Here is a 22,907-nt window from a genome sequence, read left to right on the forward strand (position 1 = left end):
AGAACCATCTCAATCTAATATTTTAAACTGTTCTGTAAAATCTCAAAATATAATTTATATTATTTTTTAATATAAATTACATGTTTTTAGGTAATTTTTGGTATGGTGGATAAAGATTAACAGGACATGACTCCTTTTTTTTCCTGAAATTGTTGATGCATCTTTGTGCAGTATAAAAATCAGCTTTTGTTATATTGAAGGCTGTTGTGGTAGAGGAATTTTTATCTTATTCAAAGGATTGGGATAAATTTATCAAATTCTCTGCACAAGAAGTAAGCTAATTAGGACATTTACATGACCAAAGGCAACATTTGTGAAATACTCCTATGGGGTGTACCTGAAAAGATTAAACATTATAATATTAAATTAATTTTTATTAAAAGTTAAACACAGAAATGGCATTTAATTCTTAAATAAAACCCTCATTATATACGGTCCTTGATGTATTCAATGATTATTCCATTTAGGGGTATTATATTTGGGTTCAATCCCTTTCATGCATTCCTAAATAATTTAACACTTCCATTTAATATTAATATTCCAAAGATCATCATCAATCCTATTAATTTCCCTAATTAATAAACCAAATTTAAAATTGAGGTAATAAAGATTTTTTCTTCAATTTCCTTTCTTCCACCCTATTAAGACTTACAATTAAATATTATGTCAACCTCTACTTCTTATATCCTTAATCCTTAACTTATTAATCCCATATTTCTTTTCAATTACTATAAATAAATAATTGTTTGACAATTTTGCCTCCATTCCTTGCCATTACCTTGAACCAATCAATTCCACTTTTATTCTCCATATTGTTTATTAAACTCATTCCATAAAAATAAAGTTTCTATACACAATTATGGGCAAATTAAATCAATTAAATAGGCTTGGTTACAATTCAAACCATTATGCTACCACTTTAACCAAGTGATAGCATTCTATGGGGTTAGGATTTTTCTTTTGATTTTATCCTAATCAACACTCAATTCATCATTTAACTAAACATTTATAATGAGTTCCTACCAATAACTAATCAAATTAGTTCATCATTTCACACTACTCTTTGTTGAAATTCCCCTCCTTCAATAGTCCCTTGATATTATCTTTTCTAATCTTCATAATTAAGACTTTACTCATTAATTTATAATTACATGCAATTTCCACAATGATTTCCTTGATCAATCCCAACTCCTTTATTTTAGGTTTGATTTTATTTTGGACATGGAAGCTCCATTACAAGACTTCCTTTTCTGCATGTTCTAGCTTTATCTATAACCATTAAAGTTGGAAGATAACTAAAAGAAATTGCATCTTCTGACTCATTGATCAAAAAGTCTCTTTGTCATTTTAAGGACCAGATCCAATTGTCTTAAGACTGTGTTTGTTTACGTGGTAGTTTTCATGTTTAGGTGCCTTTCATAATTTTGATGGTTTGGTTAGTTACAAACCATACATTTTAACTGTAGAACCCACAAAAACATGCATTCCAACCACAAGCGTAGCAGAAGCTAGTATAGCTTACTTAATGTGGTCGTTGTTCAGAAAACGTGCATGCTTTATTTTATTTTTTTCTCCAAAATCCAAAATTAGCCTTGGTCTTCTCCTCTCATCAATCTTTCATGTTGTCTCCATTGTGCTTCCCTCTCTCAACCTCACACAGGGCGCAAACCGTCTTTTTTTTTGTTAGCAATCGAAGATCCCGGCCATCTTTGGGAATAGTTCAGTCTATTGACAGATATGCCTTCTCCTTTCATCGATCTCTCCTTACTCTCTCCACTATGCTTCCTTCTCTCATGCCAAGCTCACACAAACCTCACACACTCACCTTATTTTGTAGTCAATTCTCTACTCATACTATTGTTCTTCCTTCTCTCATTCCAACCTCATAAGACCAATAGGGAGAGATAAGCAAACAAATATAAACAGTGACAGAAATGAAGAGGGAGAGGGACCAGAGAATACGGATAGAGAAAACAAAACTGAAGCAAAGAACAACCAAAGGGAAAACAAACAAAAGAGAAATAAAGGGAGCATCATCTGATACACCATTATTTTCGGTTTCGTTCTCAGCTACACAGGTAAGCTTTCATTTTCCCTCCCTTTAGAAATATAATTACCTTGTCACAGTGATCAATCGGGTCACTGGTCTAGGCTGGGCCTGAGGAGCTCTCAGACCCAGCCGGCTTAATCTATTTTGGGCCAAGAGTGTGTTTGGCAAAACACACATTTATATCAATCCTTTTTATTATTCTTTGTTTTGATATTTGATCAAACAAGCCCTTTAGTGATATTAGAAAATTTCAAAAAAATTCATAGACCTTTTTGAATTTATTTATGGGATCCTTTTTTTTTAGGTATTTCACTATATAACTGATCTATGAATTTTTCTATAAAATACAAATCTAGTGTACAATTCATTTTTTCCATTTTAAAAAATACAAAAAGAAAAAATATGCATGCATTGATTTTAAAATGATTTTACTAGTTATTCACTAACACCAAAGTCAGGAATACCATGCTTTTTTTTAATACGTAATATTTACCAATGCTAGAGTTAGAAGTATCCGTAGTTAAATATTCACTGACGTCAAAGTTAGGAACATTACAAGCAAACCATCATAGTATAAACCAATAAACTCTTAACATTTTAAGATAAATCTAACAATGTAGCCTCCCTCAGGCAGGACGCTTGAGGAGTGTTAATATCTTTCTTTTTCCATAACCAGTCTCTCACTATAGAATCTTAGTTGACTAGTTAGGGTTCCTAGTGATCATAATATTAGGTGACGACTCTTTAAATAAGATATTTTCTCATCAAAGAACTAAATGCCAGAAATATATTATTTTCATTGAATTAATTTTTTAAGGCCGCCACGATATTGAGTGCGATAATTATTATGTCAAGAGAGAACTCTATTGTACATCTTACTGGCAAGATGTTTGTGAAATGGAAGAATTATGCCAATTGAAAATTCTAGTTATGGATGTTTGTGAAAGGAAAAGAGTTATAGGTTCATTTAGATGGGTCTTTTATGGCTCCTATTGGTCTTAAAGAAGTTAGTTCATAAAAAGATAGGGATGCTAGAATTGTTTCTCGGGTCATTATCTTTGTTGAACCTCATATGATCAACAATCTTCATGGGTTCACTATTGCTAAGATGATATGAGATTACCTTTGGAAAATTATTATCAAGATAATTCTACATGAAAATTTCAATTGGAATTAAACATCAAAAACTATTGCCAGGGAAATCTCTTTGTTTAGCAATTTTATTCTGACTTTAATAATTTATGAAATAATTATTATGAGTTGGTGTATTCTCAAGTTTCTAAATAAGCTTTAGCAAAAATACAAACAGTTCACTTAGAGAGCCATCAGAATCAGTTCTTGATGAAGCTTCAACTTGAATTTGAAAATGCATGAATTGGGCTAATTAATTGCCAACATGTTCCATCGTTGGGGATTTGCTTGTGTGAAATCTTGCGTGAAGAAGAACATGTCACCTCACAATTTAGCCTTGCTCAATGTACTGGTGATTCTGATATAATTAATATGGCCTATGCTGCTCAAGGAAAAAAACGATCTAGATCTTTACCACAGTGTTATAGTTACAAGGAAATTGGGTATATTATTGTAAGAAATTCTGTAATTATTGTGAGAATGAAGGCCATATTATTAAAGATTGTCCTATTTGCCCTTAGAATTGATTCGTCTTTGCTTTTCATATTGGTGTTCAATCCACCTTGTGCCTACATCTTCTATGCAATATAAAGTGAAGCATGAAAATACTTTAATAATATGCATCCTTACTTTTCAGGTGAATCAAAGAACATAGATCTTGAGTTATGTACAAATGGATTAAATCCATATGGGTAAATCGTTGCTTCATATTCTTGTTTGTCAGTTATACTTACAGTTTACAACTTGTCACTAAGGATGTGTATGAGGCCAGACTTTATTTTTTATATACGATTATACCTTGTCCTATAGTCCAAGTTGGAATATAGATGTTTGTCTTTGACCATTGATTGATAAGTTGATGCAGTTAAGGTCCTCTTAAGCTTTGATTTATGATGTATCGACAAAACATAATTTTTTAATAAGGGTAACTTTAAAAACATAATTTTCTAATAAAAGCAATCTTGATATGGACTATAAATAATTTGTCAGCTTATAGAATGGTTTCTGGTTAGAGCACGCATGGAAAACTAGCATATCCATACTGTATAAAAAATAACAAGGCATTCACACTAACAAATTAGGGTAAAGCATCTTTTTTTTACTGCCACCAGTGTTTCTTGCTAACATATCACAAGTACAAAAGGAACAAAAAGGATTTTTTATTGGAAACCTCAAAAAAATCTGGAGGATTTTAAAAACAAATTAGTATAAAATGAAAATTTTAAAGTAAAGTTACTATGTGAATCACTGACATAATAATTTAAAATAATAATATTTAATATTCCATTTATGATCCCCTTAGTTAAACATAGTATAAAACCCAATAAGGACACCAGAACTTTATTTTTTTCTCTCATTCTCACAATTACTCTCACTCTCTCAAATCCTAACCTCCTCCAATCATCTCCTCAATTGTAATAAACGTAGTAGAATTTAAGGATTTTTCTCTCAACACAATTAACATGTATATGTGATGAATTTTTTTGATGTATTTTCTTCTTATTTTTCTTCTTTTCTTTAGGTTATTAACAATTTACTTTCTTCTTCTTCTTCTTTTGTATTAAATGTAGATAAACTTTGAAAGTAAGCACACCGTTAAGGTAAGAATATTTCATTCCTAAAACCTATATTTGTTTTTGAATTTTTTTTGGTCTATTGGTTTGTCCATATTGCAATAATATTTTATTATTTTGTTGGATTTTAACTATTATTGTCAAATTTATAGTTTAAATTTTAACTAAATATTTAGGATTAAATTTAATTACAAATAATTCTTTTCAATTTAGGATTAAAAACACTATCATGTTGAAAATGAGATGAAATTGAATAATCCAAAAATTTTGGTAGAAATAAAATAAAATCAATTGGTTTGTGATATATTTGTTGTATATTTGCAGGATTGAAAATTCTAAGTAGTTTCGGGAGTTGTTGCCAAATGTTTTTAAGAAAAATCAAAAATGATTATGCTAATATTCATCAAATTTATGTAGATACATAGGGGAAGAACAATTGCATGTTGTGAGCACATGATCACAGCTAGTTCTTTTAGCAGTTATGATGACATCAATGTGTCATTAAGTTCCAACCAAGAGAAGGCACCTACTTCGACTTACGATGATGCCTCTTTGAGTGTGACTCCACAACGTAGAGGCAATGTCCCTTCACAGCATGATCCATACACCTGTAAGTACGAGGCGCATAGAAATAACAACCTCTTAATATAAGTTTGTTTTACTTTGAGTTGGTTTGCATTCAATAATTTATGAACAAATAATATTTCTTTAAATTTATTGATTTTCAGGTTCACAAGCATTAAGGCTACCCAAGTAATAACATCGATGTTTAAATCATTAATAGGAATTCCATTGTTTCAATGGAGTTAACCAAACATCTTGATTGGAAATCTCATATCGATGCATGGTTTACAAGTTTAAGGTTAATGTTAACTTCAACTTTTAATTATTTTTTTGTTAATTCCTTTACTTTATTGAAATCATTGACTTATTTTTTTATAAATTTTTAATGCAAGGCTAAATTTGAGATAGGGCAAATGATAATGTTGTGAGGAGTGTTTTGGAAAATCACATTGCAACTAGGTAACATCAAAAATAATACGATAATTTTTTTAATTTTAAATATTAAAATTTCATTTGTTATTAACTCATATAAAATACGTTTGTATCATAAAGGTTGTGTGATTTTTTGTATGAGATGCATAAAAATCTAAAAAAATATACCAGAGAAAACGTTCTGTCAAACTAAAATGACATGGCGGTTTAAAAGGATTTCAGGCCGCCATACAATCAGGGAATATATAAGTAGAATATATTCAGCATGTAACATCAAAGCATTTCACATGATTCTCACAGTTCGGTGTGACAAATCGTAGCCAGCAAATTTATAATTCAGTTACCACGCACACCAGCGGCTTTGTTCTTTTCATTTCGCATGTAAAACGGATGGTAAGATTAATTTTAATCATATATGTCTTTAATTAATTTGTTATTATTTATAAATATATTTAACTTGCATCAATTTTAGTCTACGGCTCTTGGACATAAGCAAAGCCTAATTGATCTTTTTATGGAGACGCACATGCAGAATGAAGATCACCAAATAGAGGTACAATAGGTCTTCAACAACCACACTCAACACTTTGTGGAATATTTGTTCAAGAAATTTTCTTTTGTAAGTTATTATTTTTCTTGAATTGAATTTAATAATTTTATTTTTTTATTTCTAGAAGACATATAACATCCAGTTGAGGGAGAGATAAGTAGATGATCCTTCGACCCACCTAGATTTTTATCCAGATTTGTGGATGGATGTAGGATCATCTGGTGGACCTGATAGAAATCGAGTGTGTAGACTCTACAACACTATGACAAAGAACTTGCAGGCTGCTCGTAATGACTCAACTGTTGGGAGCTCGTGATCGACATCGAGCACCTAGTCTCAAGAATTTGTGGCCTTGCAAGAGCATACGACTTATCTCACTGAAAAATATTAACGACTCTCTGTGGATTATGAAGAACTTTGTCTAATGAACATGGATATGAGATCACAAATAGATGGTACGTGTACAACCTCTTTTTGACCCTATTGTCCCAGGAATAACTAGCCTCTCCACCTTCTCCTACTCCAGCATCACCTTTGTTCTATTTTAATTTTATTTTAACATATAAATTTGTAGTGAATATTTGACTTTTATATTAATATAATTTATTTTTACATACTTGAATTTTATACAATTTTTTAATTATTTTCATTTTTTGTTCAATAGATTTTTAAAAATTATATATATTTAATTATTACATACAGTGTTACCAACTGATTTAATTAGTCAGTATATTTTAGAAAATTAAAACAATTTACTGCATATGCCACTTCAATTGTTACATCACCAACAAAATTACTTCGTCAGTGTTTTAGAAAGGGTTGGAATAGAATTACTACAAATATCATTGCCAATCACTAACGGAATAATTATATCAGTATATTCTAGTGGGTAAAAAAAATTTAGCATATATTTTCCATCTATAAAACCACCAGGGTTTTTTTTTAACCGACGAAAATGCTGACAAAAAAACAATTATTGACAATCGTTTTCCGTCCATGAATTAGTAAGTAAAATTCACGCCAATGGAATGGTAGGGTAAATACTGACAAAATATTTTATTAGTAAAATTGTTAAATGTAGTAGTGACTTTTCTCACCTTTCTCTTTTTTTCGTAGAAAATAAAAGGCATAGATTTCTATTTATAGAATAAACTAAAAACCTTATAAATAGAACTATATTGGCTTTGTTAAATCATTTTAGTTATTAACATTACATTTATTAATTCTTTGAATAAGATTTTGAAATTTTTTTCAAAACTCATTCTATGGATTTTACAATCAATATTATTTGAGAATAAATAAAACATTTTTCATAATTCACGTAAGGTGATAAATCTCTTTTTTTATTACTCAAATACCTTCATATAGTTTATGTCATACTCAATATGTGCTTGTTTGTTACCCTTCATTAGGACAATATGTGGTCAAGATCAAAACATAACACTCTTTATATAAGATAACTTAATTATCTCAAGTCTAAAGATTACTTACACAACCATCACAAAAATATTTGCATAAGCATAGATGATCTATCCAAATAGAATTATCTTATAACATGTAACAGATACTTATATATTAGTGTCAGGTAACGTGATGATAAAGGACTTGAGATCTACATAGCAAGTCTCGAATTCGAGTTAGGGCTTGCACCTCTTGTAAGAGTCTAAGACAGTCGGGGTTTTACTCGCTCATTTGGGCCCACAAAATTCGCTTTTCGAGAGTGGGGTTTCATCGAATCCAAAAAAAAAATCTCTCATACCTTAATTTACGAGAGCAATTATTTTTTTTTATAAAGAAATGAATATAATATGTATCATTCTCGACAGTTCTAACTGATATCTAATTTTAATAGAATATTGACTACAAACATTTAAGAATAATACTTTAATGTAATAGGAATCTTATAATTATAATAACTTTGTAATTTTCTTTGCAAAATATTTTTTTTCTTGTGAACTTTATCTCTACGTTAAACTCATTAATTAAATATTAAATTCATTGATAAATATAAATGAATATTAAAATAAAATAAAAAATTTTATTAATAATAAATATATTCTACCTAAATAAAATCAGTATAACATAGAAACAACTAACTAGTTAAATGGCATATTCACTAACACTTTTTTCTTCTTTCCTAAGTCTCAATCTCCTCTCTTCACAACAACTCTTTATTAAGACTAACAGCATGGCAATAAAATTACAGGTGAAATCCCAGCAATCTTCTCTCAAATCTCTCCTATTCGTATTTCACATCTTAGAAATAACTCTATTGAAGGGCCGATCAAGTATTGAAAGTCTTCAAATACTTGATCTTTCAAACAATAGCCTTACTGGACAAGTCCCTGCTAGTTTAGGAGAACTCACTGGAGTGATTCATGAACCCAGCGATGAAGATATCTTTTCCTTTTACCTACTATACTTTCTTACTTACAAACCTCTACTTCACCCTGACAAAATAATTAGAAAAACAAAACAAATTATGGCTGTTATCTGGGAAAAGGCACCTTCCCTTCCAGCACCTCGGCAGATACATACTTTCTTAGATCTATCAAAGAATCAATTATCAGGCGATGTTGCTGATAGTATTGGAGGTCTGAAAAGCTTGAAATTGCTGAGCATTTCCCTTGGCAAACTCTCGGGAAGAAAATCAATCGGTTTCGGCGACTTGGAGAGCTTAGAAAGTTTTGATTTGTCGCACGGCACTCTCTCAGGAGAAATACCACAAACGTTCGAAAAGCTCTAGCGACTTCCTGTCTTGGAATGTAGTAACAAGAAGCTGAAGAGACGCATTCCGAACGATCCTAGGATACAGTCAACGATCAAAGTTCTTATGCTTATGTAGTAACAAGAAGCTGAAGAGACGCAATCCGATCAAAGTTCTTATGCCTGGGGGCTCTGTGGAATGCAAATTCAGGTACCATGTGAGAAGGAATCGCCGAGGATGATATTGACAGAGCCAACAACGAAGGAATGTGACGGTAAGGGCACATGGTTTTCTTGGAAAATGATGGGGATTGGATTTCCTTTTGGGTTAGTCTCAACAATTTCAGCCATGTACTGTCTCTGGTTAGGTAACCTGGAAACCCTAAATTCTCTTTTCAGCTCATCCCTCTAGCAGAATAAGGGGAAAAGGGCAACAATTTGTTGTGCAAGCACACCCTCTTGTGCTCTTTCTATCCATGAAATAGCAAAAATAACAAACATTTTTTTAAATTATGATAAATCAAGGCAGAATAGCAGTAATAAAGCACAACAAGGCTGCAATAGCCAATAACATTATATAAATGTTTTCAACTGTTGCCCCACCGGCTCATACTTCAGCTCATGGTCGGGGAACCTGTCCTCAAACTCTCAATTCATTTTTTTTTATTTCTCTCTTCTTTTTTTTTCTTTTCTTTTTTTACAGTCATATATGAGAAAGATCCTGTACCAGAAACCTGGTTTTTCTTTAACATGCGGCTGAAAAGCTAACCACCCCGTTCTGAGAATCATATTGAAAATAGCATCAGCTTCAAAATTTGAAACCATCAGATTCTTTTGAAGAGGCCCGCATGTACACCAAAATCTAGCAAACAGTGCGCCCATAGCAGATTGAAGCAATGTAGAGATTTTTGGACCATTTTTCCTGCAAGAAGAAAAACATGGAAAACTGAACAATTAATATTTTCATTATGAAGCTGAACAAAGCCACCACCTAAACATAGACAAAACATAATCACGCCAAATTATAGTCTATTTAGTCATGCAAACATTTTTCAGAAAAGAGAGTCCAACTTCAGGTGGGCTAAATTTTGCATCTAGATTGGGTGAGGTTACCAATGAGTTGCATATATGGAACTAAGACGGCTTGTCTGGTTAAACTTTCTTCAGGACTTTGCGAGCAACAACTCAGTACAATTTAAACTGAATTTTACTAGATACTTAAGGCAGAGAAAACATGCAGAAACCTACCTTAACATGGGTGCTCGGGAAGGCAGAGGTGCGCAGGGTTTCCTGAGTTTCATCCACCATTTTTCGTTTAGGTATGCTCAATATGAAGGCTGCTTGATCAGCAGTGGCAGCCATAGATGTTATCCTGAAACCACTCTCCCATCGCCGATGGATCCCTTCGCTTGGATACAAAAAGTCAAGCTCCACAACCTAGTCCCAGTAAAACAATAATGAGGAGGACAAATCTGATAACCAGAAGGTAAAAGGGAAAATAAATGTGCAGGATTACCAGTGCATAAAAAAAAATCACAACCAAAATAGAGGACAAATCTGATAACCAGAAGGTAAAGGGGAAAATAAATGTGCAGGATTACCAGTGCATAAAAAAAAATCACAACCAAAATAGAGGACAAATCTGATAACCAGAAGGTAAAGGGGAAAATAAATGTGCAGGATTACCAGTGCATAAAAATAAATCACAACCACAATAGGAAATCATACCTGATCAGAATATCCAGCATTCCTGGACATAACCACACCCCAGCGACTGCCAGCAGTTGTCATGGATGTGACATGAAAACCTTCTTTCCACTTTTTATTTATCCACTTGAAAGGAAAAGATTCACTCACTTTGTAAGACTGCTGGGTGTAAGGAGTTCCTACATAATTGCAGAAACTTCAGAATCTACTTACATAAAAGTTAAGCCATTGGATCCTTTGTAAAAAAGTTATTTCGATTAAACCGCCATCGGATCCCTAGTAAAAAAATTATTTCGCTTAAACCACCAAGAAACTGAGAAAGGCTCGATTCCAATAAGAAACATGAATGAAAATTTTCACAGCACTCCTGAAGAAGTGGGACGCCCTTTCCAGGCTTACTTTAAGATTTTTACTTCTCCCGTGTACGTGATATAACTCAAATTTCAAGTCAATTTGACAAACATACCCATTTCATTCATGAAAATCTACGTAGCAAAATCCTAATTTTAATAGCTAGATACACCATACTGTGATACACATGCCGGTACACATGTTCTATGCATGGAAGACTCGTTCCACCAATCAGCTTGGCAAAATGATGCATCTCAAAAATGAAAAAGAACAATATGTAAGTTGCTATTTGAAACCTTTATGTGTTCTATGCATGCCATGATGGCATGGCACAACACTTTTAAAAAAGGCAGGCTGCAAAAGTGCACCTCAACTAGCATATGCAACAAATAATAAAAAGCCAAACTAAATCACTTTACATGACCAGATAAAGAAAATATCCATAGAAGCAAATATCACTTCAGACAATACTAGGACCTGGCAATACTGCAATACAAGCCTTGCCCAGTTCCACTTTGTAGTCAGAAACATAACTGAAAACTTACAAAAATCATCTGTTTTGCAGATGACAGTTAGCAATTCAAAATCAAGGTGAGTTCAGAGTCCAACAATAGCACATTACTCCTATTTATTATAGTTCTTCTAGCTGGCTCCCTGCTAGCAAAGTAAAACTATAGAACCTGCCTAAGCACAAATACATTAGTCATGCTCACACGCAGACAGATAATGCCTTTCAATCATACTTGATGCATCTCTTCTTTACAAAAATTATCAAAGTATCTTTGTGCTGACATGTAGAAACTTACCTATATACTTGATTACAATAAAATTAATATTAAGTACAAAAACAAGCAGAATTAGCAGATGGCATAATGTAAAACAGTACAAGGCTTCAAGTAAGGATCTTGGTAGCTTCCAAGTCCTCAATCATTTTTATAAATTATGAAAACAGAGTTACCAATCTTCATGTACTAACATATATAGCATGCAATTCTTTATATTGCGGAAACAGTCACCAACCTTTGGACATAACAACCAACGAACTTCCATTACTTGCACCAGCTATAGAACTGATATAGTAATTTTTTTCCCACTGTTCCATAATCCAATCCTGTTAACAATCCAAACAATTTCAAAGATGATCATTAGTTCCAGTCACACATGACTGCGCGGCAAAAGATGATGGCAATTAATTTTCTTGAATTAATACCTTGTGCAGGAAGAAAGCTGACAATTCATAAACCTGAGATGTGAAGCCTGTTCCAGCATCCATGATTAAGGCCCAGAGATTAGTTGAAGAGGCAACACAGCTGATATATAATCCATCTTCATTACCCTTGTCTACATGCTGGCGCAGCCTTGCATCAGCTACATTGTAGTGGTATCTACAAATCCAAGGTAAGAAAACAAAATGATAATGCTGGAACAAGAAAACTAGGACTATTAGGAGTAATAAGTTCAAGGAACAAGAAAACTGATAATTAGAAAAACCATAATGATGATTAAATTACTCTCTGGAATTTCATAATATAGTTCTGATTTTCAACTGCAAGAAGAATTCTATCTTCAACTTAAAAATTATAGTATTAAAAACAAAAACACAAAGGACATGTAAATTTCACAATTTGGACATTTCAATGACTGCCAAACACTATAGCCCATGAAGAACAATACTTTAAGATATTAATAGGATGTCCTATAGATGGCTATATTCTACATGCCACACTCCTTAATTGAAAGCAATGCAGAACAAAATGTTTCTTGGATAACTTTGAGCGTTTTAGAGCCTCCCTCAAAAGTCTTCTTAAACCCGCACGCGATACTAATTTCTCTAGCACACTTCTTTTAGCCTTTTCAATGAAAGAAGTCAATTATTGTCACCAAAATATCTGGATTTGTTCCATCACCATTAACTACTACATGCTTCTAGGAAAATGAATTGACATTTCCTAGTTAAGAATGACAATTACCTTAATCTGATTATATTTTATTACTCAAATTGTCATATTAGTTGAGATCACATTGATCAATGGCATGGCCTCTCGCTATCATAGATCTTCGCAAAAAGAAAATTACTTTTCAGCCATACAAGACTAGTGTTCTAAATTTATCAATCATTGGAAACACAGGAATATCCTTGAATCCTTCACTTCTTTATCCTTTGTCCAGCTAATCTGACAATGTTTGTTGCGACAAAAGAGAAAAAAGTTTAAGAATCACCTCATTTTTTTAATTCTTTATATTCTGATGTTCCTTGCAAATTTAGTCTGTTTAGAATTTAAAATCAAAATATTAATGCGACTACATAGAAATTATAGCTTATTTAGGAACTAGAATATTTTCTAGGAGTTTACAATTATGAACATTTCTTTTCCCAATTAGCTTTCAACTTTTAGTGCCTATAAAAGGAGCATGTATTCTCTGTAACCATAGGACTTCAATAATAAAGTATACCACACCTAAAACCTGGAAAAAATCCATAGTTATCCTGCATCAACATTTCCACCACATTTAACAACCATATCAAACCTAAACCTTCAACTTTAATCTCCTCCCCCCTTGACTCAATCCCTCCCCCAGGAAACATGAACACAAGAACCACAGTTTGAAGCATAAAAACATCTTGTCATAGCAGGAATTCAAGGACAGACAAACAACCAGTAGCAATTTCTTTCACACCCATAGCAAACGATAAAACCAGCTCAAATCAACTTACAGAGGCAATGCTCTGTGAGCACAGAAAATAAGAATTGTGTGCATGTAAGAGTACAAGCAAGTGTTATATGACCGTGCCAGAAATAAATATACCTCTGCTTCATAGGTCGACGAGCATTGTAAACAGAAATCCACTGTGTAGCAGGACTACCTAATCGTACTTTCTTTTTTGGTTGCTCATCCTCTTCCAAGTTTATAAGCAATCTTCCACGTTTTTGTCCAACCTGTCCAACCTGATTGTTTAAAACAATAATAAAAGGTCAGCAGGTTGAAGCATCCTATCAAGCTCAGGAAAAGAAAGGGAAATCAAAATTGCCTTCAGAGCTCCGTCAATTCTAATTGGCCTTAGAGGAGTGCATGGTTCAATAAGACTTTCAAAGAAAGATATCAGCTTGGAATAATTGGGCTCCTCATCAAACTTCATATTTGTAACAGCTTCAAGGAATTGTTTGAATGGGGGAGGACAAAAACAACACATCAGCTCTGGAGATGTACCCATCTTTTTCTTACAAACAAGAAAGCTCTTGTTGTCTCCCTGGGCATTTTAGCAAACAATCAGATAATGTAAAAAAAAAATAAGTGGGGTAAGAAATAGAATGAAAAGAGCATCTTAAAAAAAAAAAAACCTGAAATGACAATGTAGACTAACCTGATAACCCTGCCATGGCAACCTTCCTTTTAGAAGAAATATTAATGTATATGCTAAAGACTCAAGATCATCCCTCCGACTTCCAGTCCGACCTAAATGTGCATGTACACTTGCATACCTTATTGTTCCCCTGCCAGACAGATGCGTCAATATTTGAATATTTAAGTATAAATTGTTGGGCATAAAGGAAAAAAAATCCACACCTGAATACATCAGGCCTCTGATCATAATCAACATGCTGACCAGAGGAAGCATCTTTCCATCTAGATGCTGAACCAAAAAACATTAAATTCACCAGCAATAAATACAGATATATAAATAGCATGTAGTACACCTTCGACCACATAGAGAAGAGCAAAAATTTCACGTATAAATTTAAAAATAAATGTAAGTTGTTATGATATGTAATCATGGTTGACACTCAAGGATAATAAGAGAAAGGAAAAACAACATACCCAAACCAAGATCAATAAGATATAGCTTTTTCTCATCTGCGGTTCCAGGTTGACCAAGTAAAAAGTTCTCAGGTTTGACGTCTCCATGCACGAACCTTGTTTGAGAAGAGAACAAATCGTGAGCAGCAGTACTTACACTCTAATCGAAATTACTGAGGCAGGTCAATAAATAAGAAAGTCAAATCCTGAACCCATAGAAACAAAAACGGGCCTACCCCTTCATGTGAAGCTTTTCAAGAATTGATATAGCCTCCACAGCAATGCAGGCGGCCATATTTGGTGACATCCTGTAGCATGTACTTGCATATTAAACAAGGAAAAAAAGTGATCCCTATAATGTAGACACAAGGATGTCATGCACACATCCATGATCATGGTGTCAGTGAATGTGTGTGGCTGTGTGTAGGTGTGAGGGGGAGAGACAGAGATAGGGTTGCTCTTTCTTACGATTGGCCAAGGGAATTCCAAACATCCCAAAGACTGGGACCAAGCATGTCCATTACCTGAAATATATATTTGATTTCTTTCAGACACAATAAGCAGGTTTAGAAATTTAGATATGGAGGAACTCATAATCAAACCTCACCAGAATATAGAAGTCTCCTTGACGACCCTTGAAATGTACCCAAGGAATTCCATAACATCCATTTAAGGTGCTTTACAATTCAAATAGAAAGGGAGCAGATCAGTAAAGAGTGAGGATCAGATGATAGATTTCAAATCAGTTTATTATTACATGATTTTCATATTTGAATTCAGATAGTGAAGGCAGGTGCTTACTTGTACACTTGCCACTCATAAGGAGGGCCATAATTGCAACCTTTACTATTTCTGTGCTCAAACTTTAGTGCCACCTGTAAAAGAAAGGGAACGGTAAGCATCAGACTCAAAATGGTTATGTTTTCAACAACCTAGGATATGGAAATGAGCCATCGGTCATACCTCAATTGCATCCGGTCCAGTTCTATCACTGCCACCACTAACTCTTCTGCCAACATAAACTTGGCCAAAACCACCCTTACCCAACTTCCTTTCTACTTTGTACACAGGAGAACTACCCACTTGCACCTGCACCCATTAACAGAAAAACTATCTATTTGAGATAGGGATTAACTATAGATAAACTACTACAAATTTTAGAAAGAGATTATTTTTAAGATCAACTTAAAAGGAAGGACATGCAAACTGTCCAGCTTAATTTCATTAATATTTTTCAAAATGATTATCATCCAAATATTTTCAAACAGCTTATTCCACATAAGCTGAAGCAGTGGAGACGGCAATTTATTAATTACAAGGAAAGGATCCCAGAAGAATACTAATTAAGACGGTTTTATACAACTCTGTGATGCACACAAATAACCATGCAAAGATAGAAAGGCAAATGGATGGTTACCCTCTCAGGAACTGGAGTAGTGCTTCCTTCTTCTTCGACTCCCACTACCTTTTCTGCACTTCCACCCTCCATTGCAATATCTTTATCTGCCACAACCTCTAATCTATTATAACCTAGTTCAGCAGCTCCAACAGCTGCAGGTTCAACCTGACAAGGTTCTGGGTCTAAATCTATCAACCTAACACCCCGGCCTCTACCGGCAGCAGTTGGCCTCGTTGCTGGCGAAGCCCCTTTTGCTACACCTGCAGCATTCCCACCCCTTCCTCTACCACCACCAGCTCTCCTCCTGGTCTTGTTTTGAACAGGCACCGTCAAATTCTCTGCCTGATTGTTTGGTTGTTGGGGAGGCTGAAGATCATCAAGGCGCTTTGATCTCCGGGCTCCACTTCTCAATTCTGGCATCCTCAGCCCATGCAAATCACATTCCACTTGATTCCGCCAATATCCCTTCGAATCTCCTGTAATGGAAAAACCAGATACTCATGATTTACGGCATACATGCGCACACGTGCAGACACATAAACTGCAGTGGGAAATACAGAAACATTTGAACAATCTAATAGAGCGCGTTTCACACGTGTTTTTTACAATAGACACATGCAGCTAAACTTACACATCAGTGATCAAAAAAGGAAAACACATAAACTGTCCATGCATACCCTTCAAAACAGACACGTATCGGTAAAGAACCGGTTCAAATGCAACACAATCGGGCGCCCAGAACTGATACATACATGGAAACCCCCTCAATCAACTACAATTCAAACTTTTTAGCAAACCCTTATCAAAACAAACCAGCTGATTCAAGTTTTTCTTTTTCTTTATCACAACATTGTATAATTCCCAATTTCACAACAAACACCACTCTCAACAACAAACACCAACAGAAAACAGGGAACACATAAACTAATTCTCATACACATATGCATATATCAAAACACATATAGAGTAAGAATGTTCAGTTGGGTTGCTAAAACAGATTAAATCTTCATAGACATACATTGACAAAAGCAAAGGTGGCTTACCTTAAAAGCAAATACAACATGAAACGATGGTATTTTCATGTCCTAAAACACGAAGTAAATGGTATCTTTTATATCCCAGGACATGAAGCAAATGTAGCTAGAAATACCCACAAAATCTAAACAATTGCTTGTCATTCCATTTCCAGAAAATGATGTTTTATTATTTCTTTTCCATTTACTCACTCACTCTTACTTTATACCAAAATAATATCGTCTTAAAACCAACCAACCAAACAAACATATCTAAACACCAACAATTGAATCCATAACAAAATAAAAAAAGCTAAGTTATTTTTCATCTTATTTCAAAAAGTTAAAATCTTTAACCATTTAACAAACAATCTGCAGCCCGATCATCAAAAAAACTTGAACACCCTTTTGTTTCATAACAAAAACAAAGCCGATCATCAACAAACAAGGCATACAAAGAGATTAATATCATCAAAAAAGAAAACCCACAAAAGAAAAACACAAAAAAAGCACTCACAGATCGATCTTCGATACAAACAAAAACAACAACGATCGGAGCTATGAAAAATAAGCAACCGATTGTTCCTAGATCGCCCCTTTATTTTTCAGATGAAAAAAAAAAAAAAACTTTTTTTGTTTTGATAGATAAGCGGTTGTTGCTTGGATAGAAAAGCAAGAAGCATAGAGAGAGAGATTTGATTTGATTTGGGCAAAGACTCTCTTTTCTGGTGTCTTGAGTTTGTGTTTTCTCTTATTACAATGTGTCTTAAAATGATAGAGGGATGGTGGGGGTGGTGGAGTTCTTGTTGTGTCTGGATGTATGTGTGTTTCTCACTCTAGAAACTCTCTCTTCCTTTCATTTCTTTTTGCCAAGGAGTTAAAACCAAAAACTACTCTCTCTTTCTCTCTCAAATGCTATCTAGGAAGGTACTCCTATCTACCACATAATGTATATTTTGTATAAAGAAACATGAGGTATGCAAATGTGGCTTTCTTCTAACCAAAAGGATATTCTAGTGTGGAGAGAAGAAGGATGTGGCTGTATGGTATACGGGTTTGTGGTATACATGCATGTATTTGAGGTGTATGTACGGTGGTTTGGTCAAGATGCATGCAAGACATGGGTAGATTGTACAGATCTGTCCCGGTAATAAATCATCATGAAATTTCATTAAATTTCATGTTTCTAACTTGGAAAGGGTTAGGTTTGAATTTTGAAATGGTGGGTGAGTGTAGAGATGAGGAGTTGCCCTAGCTAGCTTTATGTTGATTCAAACTTAAAAATTATATTTGTGTTAGCTAATTTATATGCGTGTTTAGTGTTTAGTATTAGTATTGTTATAGTTTTTACGATTATTTTTTTAATTTATATTCTAAAAAAGAATTTTTCAATATAATTCATGTAAAATTGTATTATATGTTAATTAACTAAATATTTTCAAAATCATAATTTGAGCAAAATGCAATTTTAATAACATTGCATTACACTCCTGAATAAATCTTAAGTTACAAATGAGGTAAAATATAAATTTTAATTGCATTTTTTTTTCTTATCATTGTGAAACTAATTTATACCTTAATTACTTATAGTTGGTATGCTTTGAATCACGAATCCAAGAGTCTATAAACTTTCATAATTATAGAAAAGAAGAAAAAAAACACAAGCTTTGTGATGTTCAAAAGAAAACGTTGTAGGTATTTAACCTAAAATCTCATAGATATACTTATAAAACTAATGCAATAGTTGTATGTGTAATATGCTAGCATTACACACTACAAAATATCATATTAAAAGTTTATGACATTATAAATGTATTAATTTTCTATCTTTATTAGTGTTTAACTATCATAGTTTACCATATAAGATTAATAATTTATCAACATTAAAATTTTATAATATGCATGAACGCATATATGTTGACATTGAATTATATAACGGTTTGCATGAGAATTGGTAGCTTATCATGTTAAAAAGTAATGTATTAATTTTTTGAACACGTGTGAAAAAAATATATAATTTTTTAATTACAATAGTTTTATCTATAAAATGCTTAATACATATAAATATATAAAATGCTTAAATATATAACGGTTTGCATGAGAATTAATAACTTATCAAGTTAAAAAGTAATGTATTAATTTTTTGAACACGTGTGAAAAAAATATATAATTTTTTTAATTACAATAATTTTATCTATAAAATGCTTAATACGTATAAATAATTTATAAGAATTTTGATTGCATTCTTCTTCCTTATAATGCTACAATTAATTTATACCTTAATTACTTATAGCTAGTATGCTTTTAATCTTGAATCTAGGAGTCTATAAACTTTCATGATTCAAAGAGGAAAAAAGAAAAAAAAAAGACACAAACATTGTGATAGAATATTGAAAATGTTGGACCTAAAATATAAATATACTTATAAAACTAATGCAATAGTTGTAATATGTTAACATTACATAATATAAAACATTTTATTAAAAGTTTATGATATTATAAATGTATTAATTTTACATATACACACACACTCATGCGCTTAATAGTACTACTTTTGTTTTTAGTTTATTTTTAAAATATATTTATCTTGAAAAAAATATTAATTTGATATTCTTTAGTATTTTTTAATGAATTTGATCTTTTTCTATTAAAAAATAAAATTATTTTAACATGTTTTTAAATAGAAATAATTTTAAAAAGTTACTATTCCAAACATAAAAAAATTGTCATCAGCTCTATTTAAAATTTTTTAAGTAAGAGATTTTTACCAACCAAATATAAATGATAAATTTAAAATTTAATCTAAAAAAATAAATTTAATATGCAAAAATCTGTCACGGTATTTCGTGGTCATCGGATCCCGCTAGGGATGCTGCTGTATTTTGAGTTCTACATATGTACGACCAGGAGCCTGGCCAATGTGAACATGGTATGGTATACAAGTATTGCACGTATATCAATCCCGCTAGGGATGCTGCTGTATTTTGAGCTCTACATACGTACGAGCACGAGCCTGGCCACTGTGAACATGGTATGGTATAAAAGTATTGCACGTATATCCATGGGGTATCCTCCGTTTGTGCATCGTTTGGTCAGGGTGCTGCATGTATGCATGCATGCATGGGTGTATACAGATGTATGCATACGGTATACAGATGTATACATACGGTGTACAGGTGGAAAAAATGGAAGTTTTGTTTTTATTCGCATGGGTACCAGTGGTCAAAACTCATCGCACGTTATTAGTGCTGTTCTTCGGACTGTCTGGTAAGCATAGCTAACTCTTTTGTTTTTTGTTTTTTTATTTGAATTATTTTTTAAAAAAAAATTTAATATATTAAAATAATATTTTTATATTTTATAATTTATACCAGTATATCTAAAAAATTTGAAAAATAACAAAATATTAATCTAAAGCTGAAAAAATAAAAATAATCTAATTTTAAAATAATAATTTTAAAACATAAAAATAAACCGGTTCTATTTTTTTATTGGATTTTTTATTATCGTTATTTTATAGTTTTATTATCAGCATATCAAAATAATCTAAAAATTAAAAAAATTATTAAAAATTTAAAATTTAAAAAAATAAAATTATTTTAAAAATAATTTTGAAATATAAAAACAAATATAACCACATTTATTCCACTAGAGCTTTAACGCATGTAGTTGTTCAAGAAAAAAAAATATTTTTAAAACGATTATAATTGTGGCTATCAATTAAAGCGTAAAAGGGATGTTTTTGCAAGAATTTGATTTTATATATATATACTAAAAATTACATTTATAAGGGCATATATATAATAAATTGCAATTCTAAATGGCTCCAGCACCTCCAATATCATTAAGCTGTCTGGTGTGGGCATTTTGATAATTTTCATTTTTTAAAATAATATTATTTTGATATTTTTAAATTAAAAAATATTTTTAAAAATCACTTTCATAATAATACAAATCATACAATTAAATATAATTTCATTCATGGATGAGAAAATATCCAAGCATTAGTGGGGGAAAAGTCAAAAAAGAGACTATTTTTCTCTCGGTAATTAACCACCTTCCATTTTCCATCCCTCGCCCGGTCAAAATTACTGAATATAAATTTGTGACCTAATCCGATACATCAACGGCAATTTAACTTGTGAGGTGGGGATTTCATCAACTTCTCCCCTAATTTACATGTTTCTTTACGCTTAATAAATAAATAAATAAATAAATCAATAAATAAAGTGGATAATTTTCAACCAGAAACACGAGTCGGTGGGAGAGCAGGGTGACACGGAGGTGGGATGAGGAGTCGTCTCGCCAATACCCTTTGAAAACCAGGCCATGTTTATAATAATTAAAGCTGTCACCATCCATCTTTTACAGCGTGGCTTTTTTAAAAAAAATAAGAAATAAAGCTTTTTAAAATAAATATTATTATAGATTAAAATACTATCATGCCACGCGAAGAAGAGAAGATGAATTCGAAAACATTATATAAAATAATTAATAAAAAACAGCAAACTAGATGTTTTATTCTCACTAAATATTTCATATATAATTAGCCATAAAACAATTGATAACATTACCATAAAAATATATAATCTTGTTAAAATTAAAAAGAAAAAATAAGTAAAAGAATTTAAAAAAAGTAATAGGCTAAGATTCCTTTTAAAAAATAAGTTAATTGTTACTAGGTATCACAATTGTGCCTGTTTGACACTGTATTTTAAAAATATTTAAAAAAATAATAATTTATTTTACTTTAAATTAGTATATTTTTAATATTTTCACTCATTTGTCAACAAATAACATATATTTAGTCTTCCTATTTGTTTTCTAGCAATCTTGAATGTTTGGGTCTAAATTTTTTATGCCTAAAACTCAGCTTTCAACATGCTTTGACAGGAAAAAAAATTAAAAAAATTACATAAATCTAGATAAACTCATATCAACCTTAAAACACCTTAAGGTTACTTTAAAAACAAAACAAATCAAGCCATATTTAAAACAAAAAACTTCATGGCTTGATCTATTTTTTTTAGTGTATTTAAATGATAAAACTACCTCTACCAAACATTTTTTTTTTCTAAGAAACAACAAGATTAATATTTTTTATAGTTAAATTGTGGTCGACCAAATTGTTTCCCTCTCCTTCCTGTTTTCCAATGACTTTATCTCTCGGTTGCTACGGACTAGAATGTTAAAAGATAAAGTTTATCATCAAAATATAAAATCTAAAAATAATATTAACTAAGTATGCAAAAAATAAAACTCCAAGGACCAAACTAAAGTTTTTCATGCCTTTTTAACAATAAAAATAAAAAAGGTTATTTTTTTAATTATAAACTAAAATTTTATTTCATGACCCTATAGTTACTTTAAAAACAAAAAAAATCAAGCTATTTTTTTTATAAAAAAAACTTCACGTGACTTTATCATCAGTTTAAATGATAAAACTATCTTTATTAAATTCTTTTCTCTTAGACAAAGATGCATCCATCAATACCAAAATTGATATCTTTTTATGATGGAATTGTAGCCAATCAAATTGTTTCCCTTTCCTCCTCTTATTTTCCAATGACTTTATCTCTTGTCTCTCAGTAGCTGAGGACTAGAATGTGAAAAGATAAAAATTAGCATTAAA

The 22,907-nt window shown here is 32.0% G+C and overlaps 1 protein-coding gene across 1 annotated transcript; it reads right to left on the reverse strand.

Moving 5' to 3' along the window:
- Window positions 1-9,501: 9,501 nt before the first annotated feature.
- On the reverse strand, window positions 9,502-18,249 carry LOC105123555 (uncharacterized). The gene is made up of 17 exons (XM_011023191.1): window positions 17,793-18,249; window positions 16,281-16,738; window positions 15,827-15,952; window positions 15,665-15,738; window positions 15,471-15,540; window positions 15,332-15,387; window positions 15,100-15,171; window positions 14,885-14,979; window positions 14,633-14,699; window positions 14,430-14,559; window positions 14,097-14,315; window positions 13,874-14,013; window positions 12,276-12,450; window positions 12,086-12,176; window positions 10,736-10,893; window positions 10,256-10,444; window positions 9,502-9,929 (listed from the first exon to the last, which is right to left on the reverse strand). The coding sequence occupies exons 2-17, from the start codon at window positions 16,680-16,682 to the stop codon at window positions 9,870-9,872; spliced, it is 2,124 nt and encodes a 707-aa protein (XP_011021493.1). The 5' UTR covers window positions 16,683-16,738; window positions 17,793-18,249; the 3' UTR covers window positions 9,502-9,869.
- Window positions 18,250-22,907: the final 4,658 nt, after the last annotated feature.

The sequence above is a fragment of the Populus euphratica genome, unplaced genomic scaffold (assembly GCF_000495115.2).
Source record: "Populus euphratica unplaced genomic scaffold, PopEup_1.0 scaffold9.1, whole genome shotgun sequence".
Lineage (NCBI taxonomy): Eukaryota > Viridiplantae > Streptophyta > Magnoliopsida > Malpighiales > Salicaceae > Populus > Populus euphratica.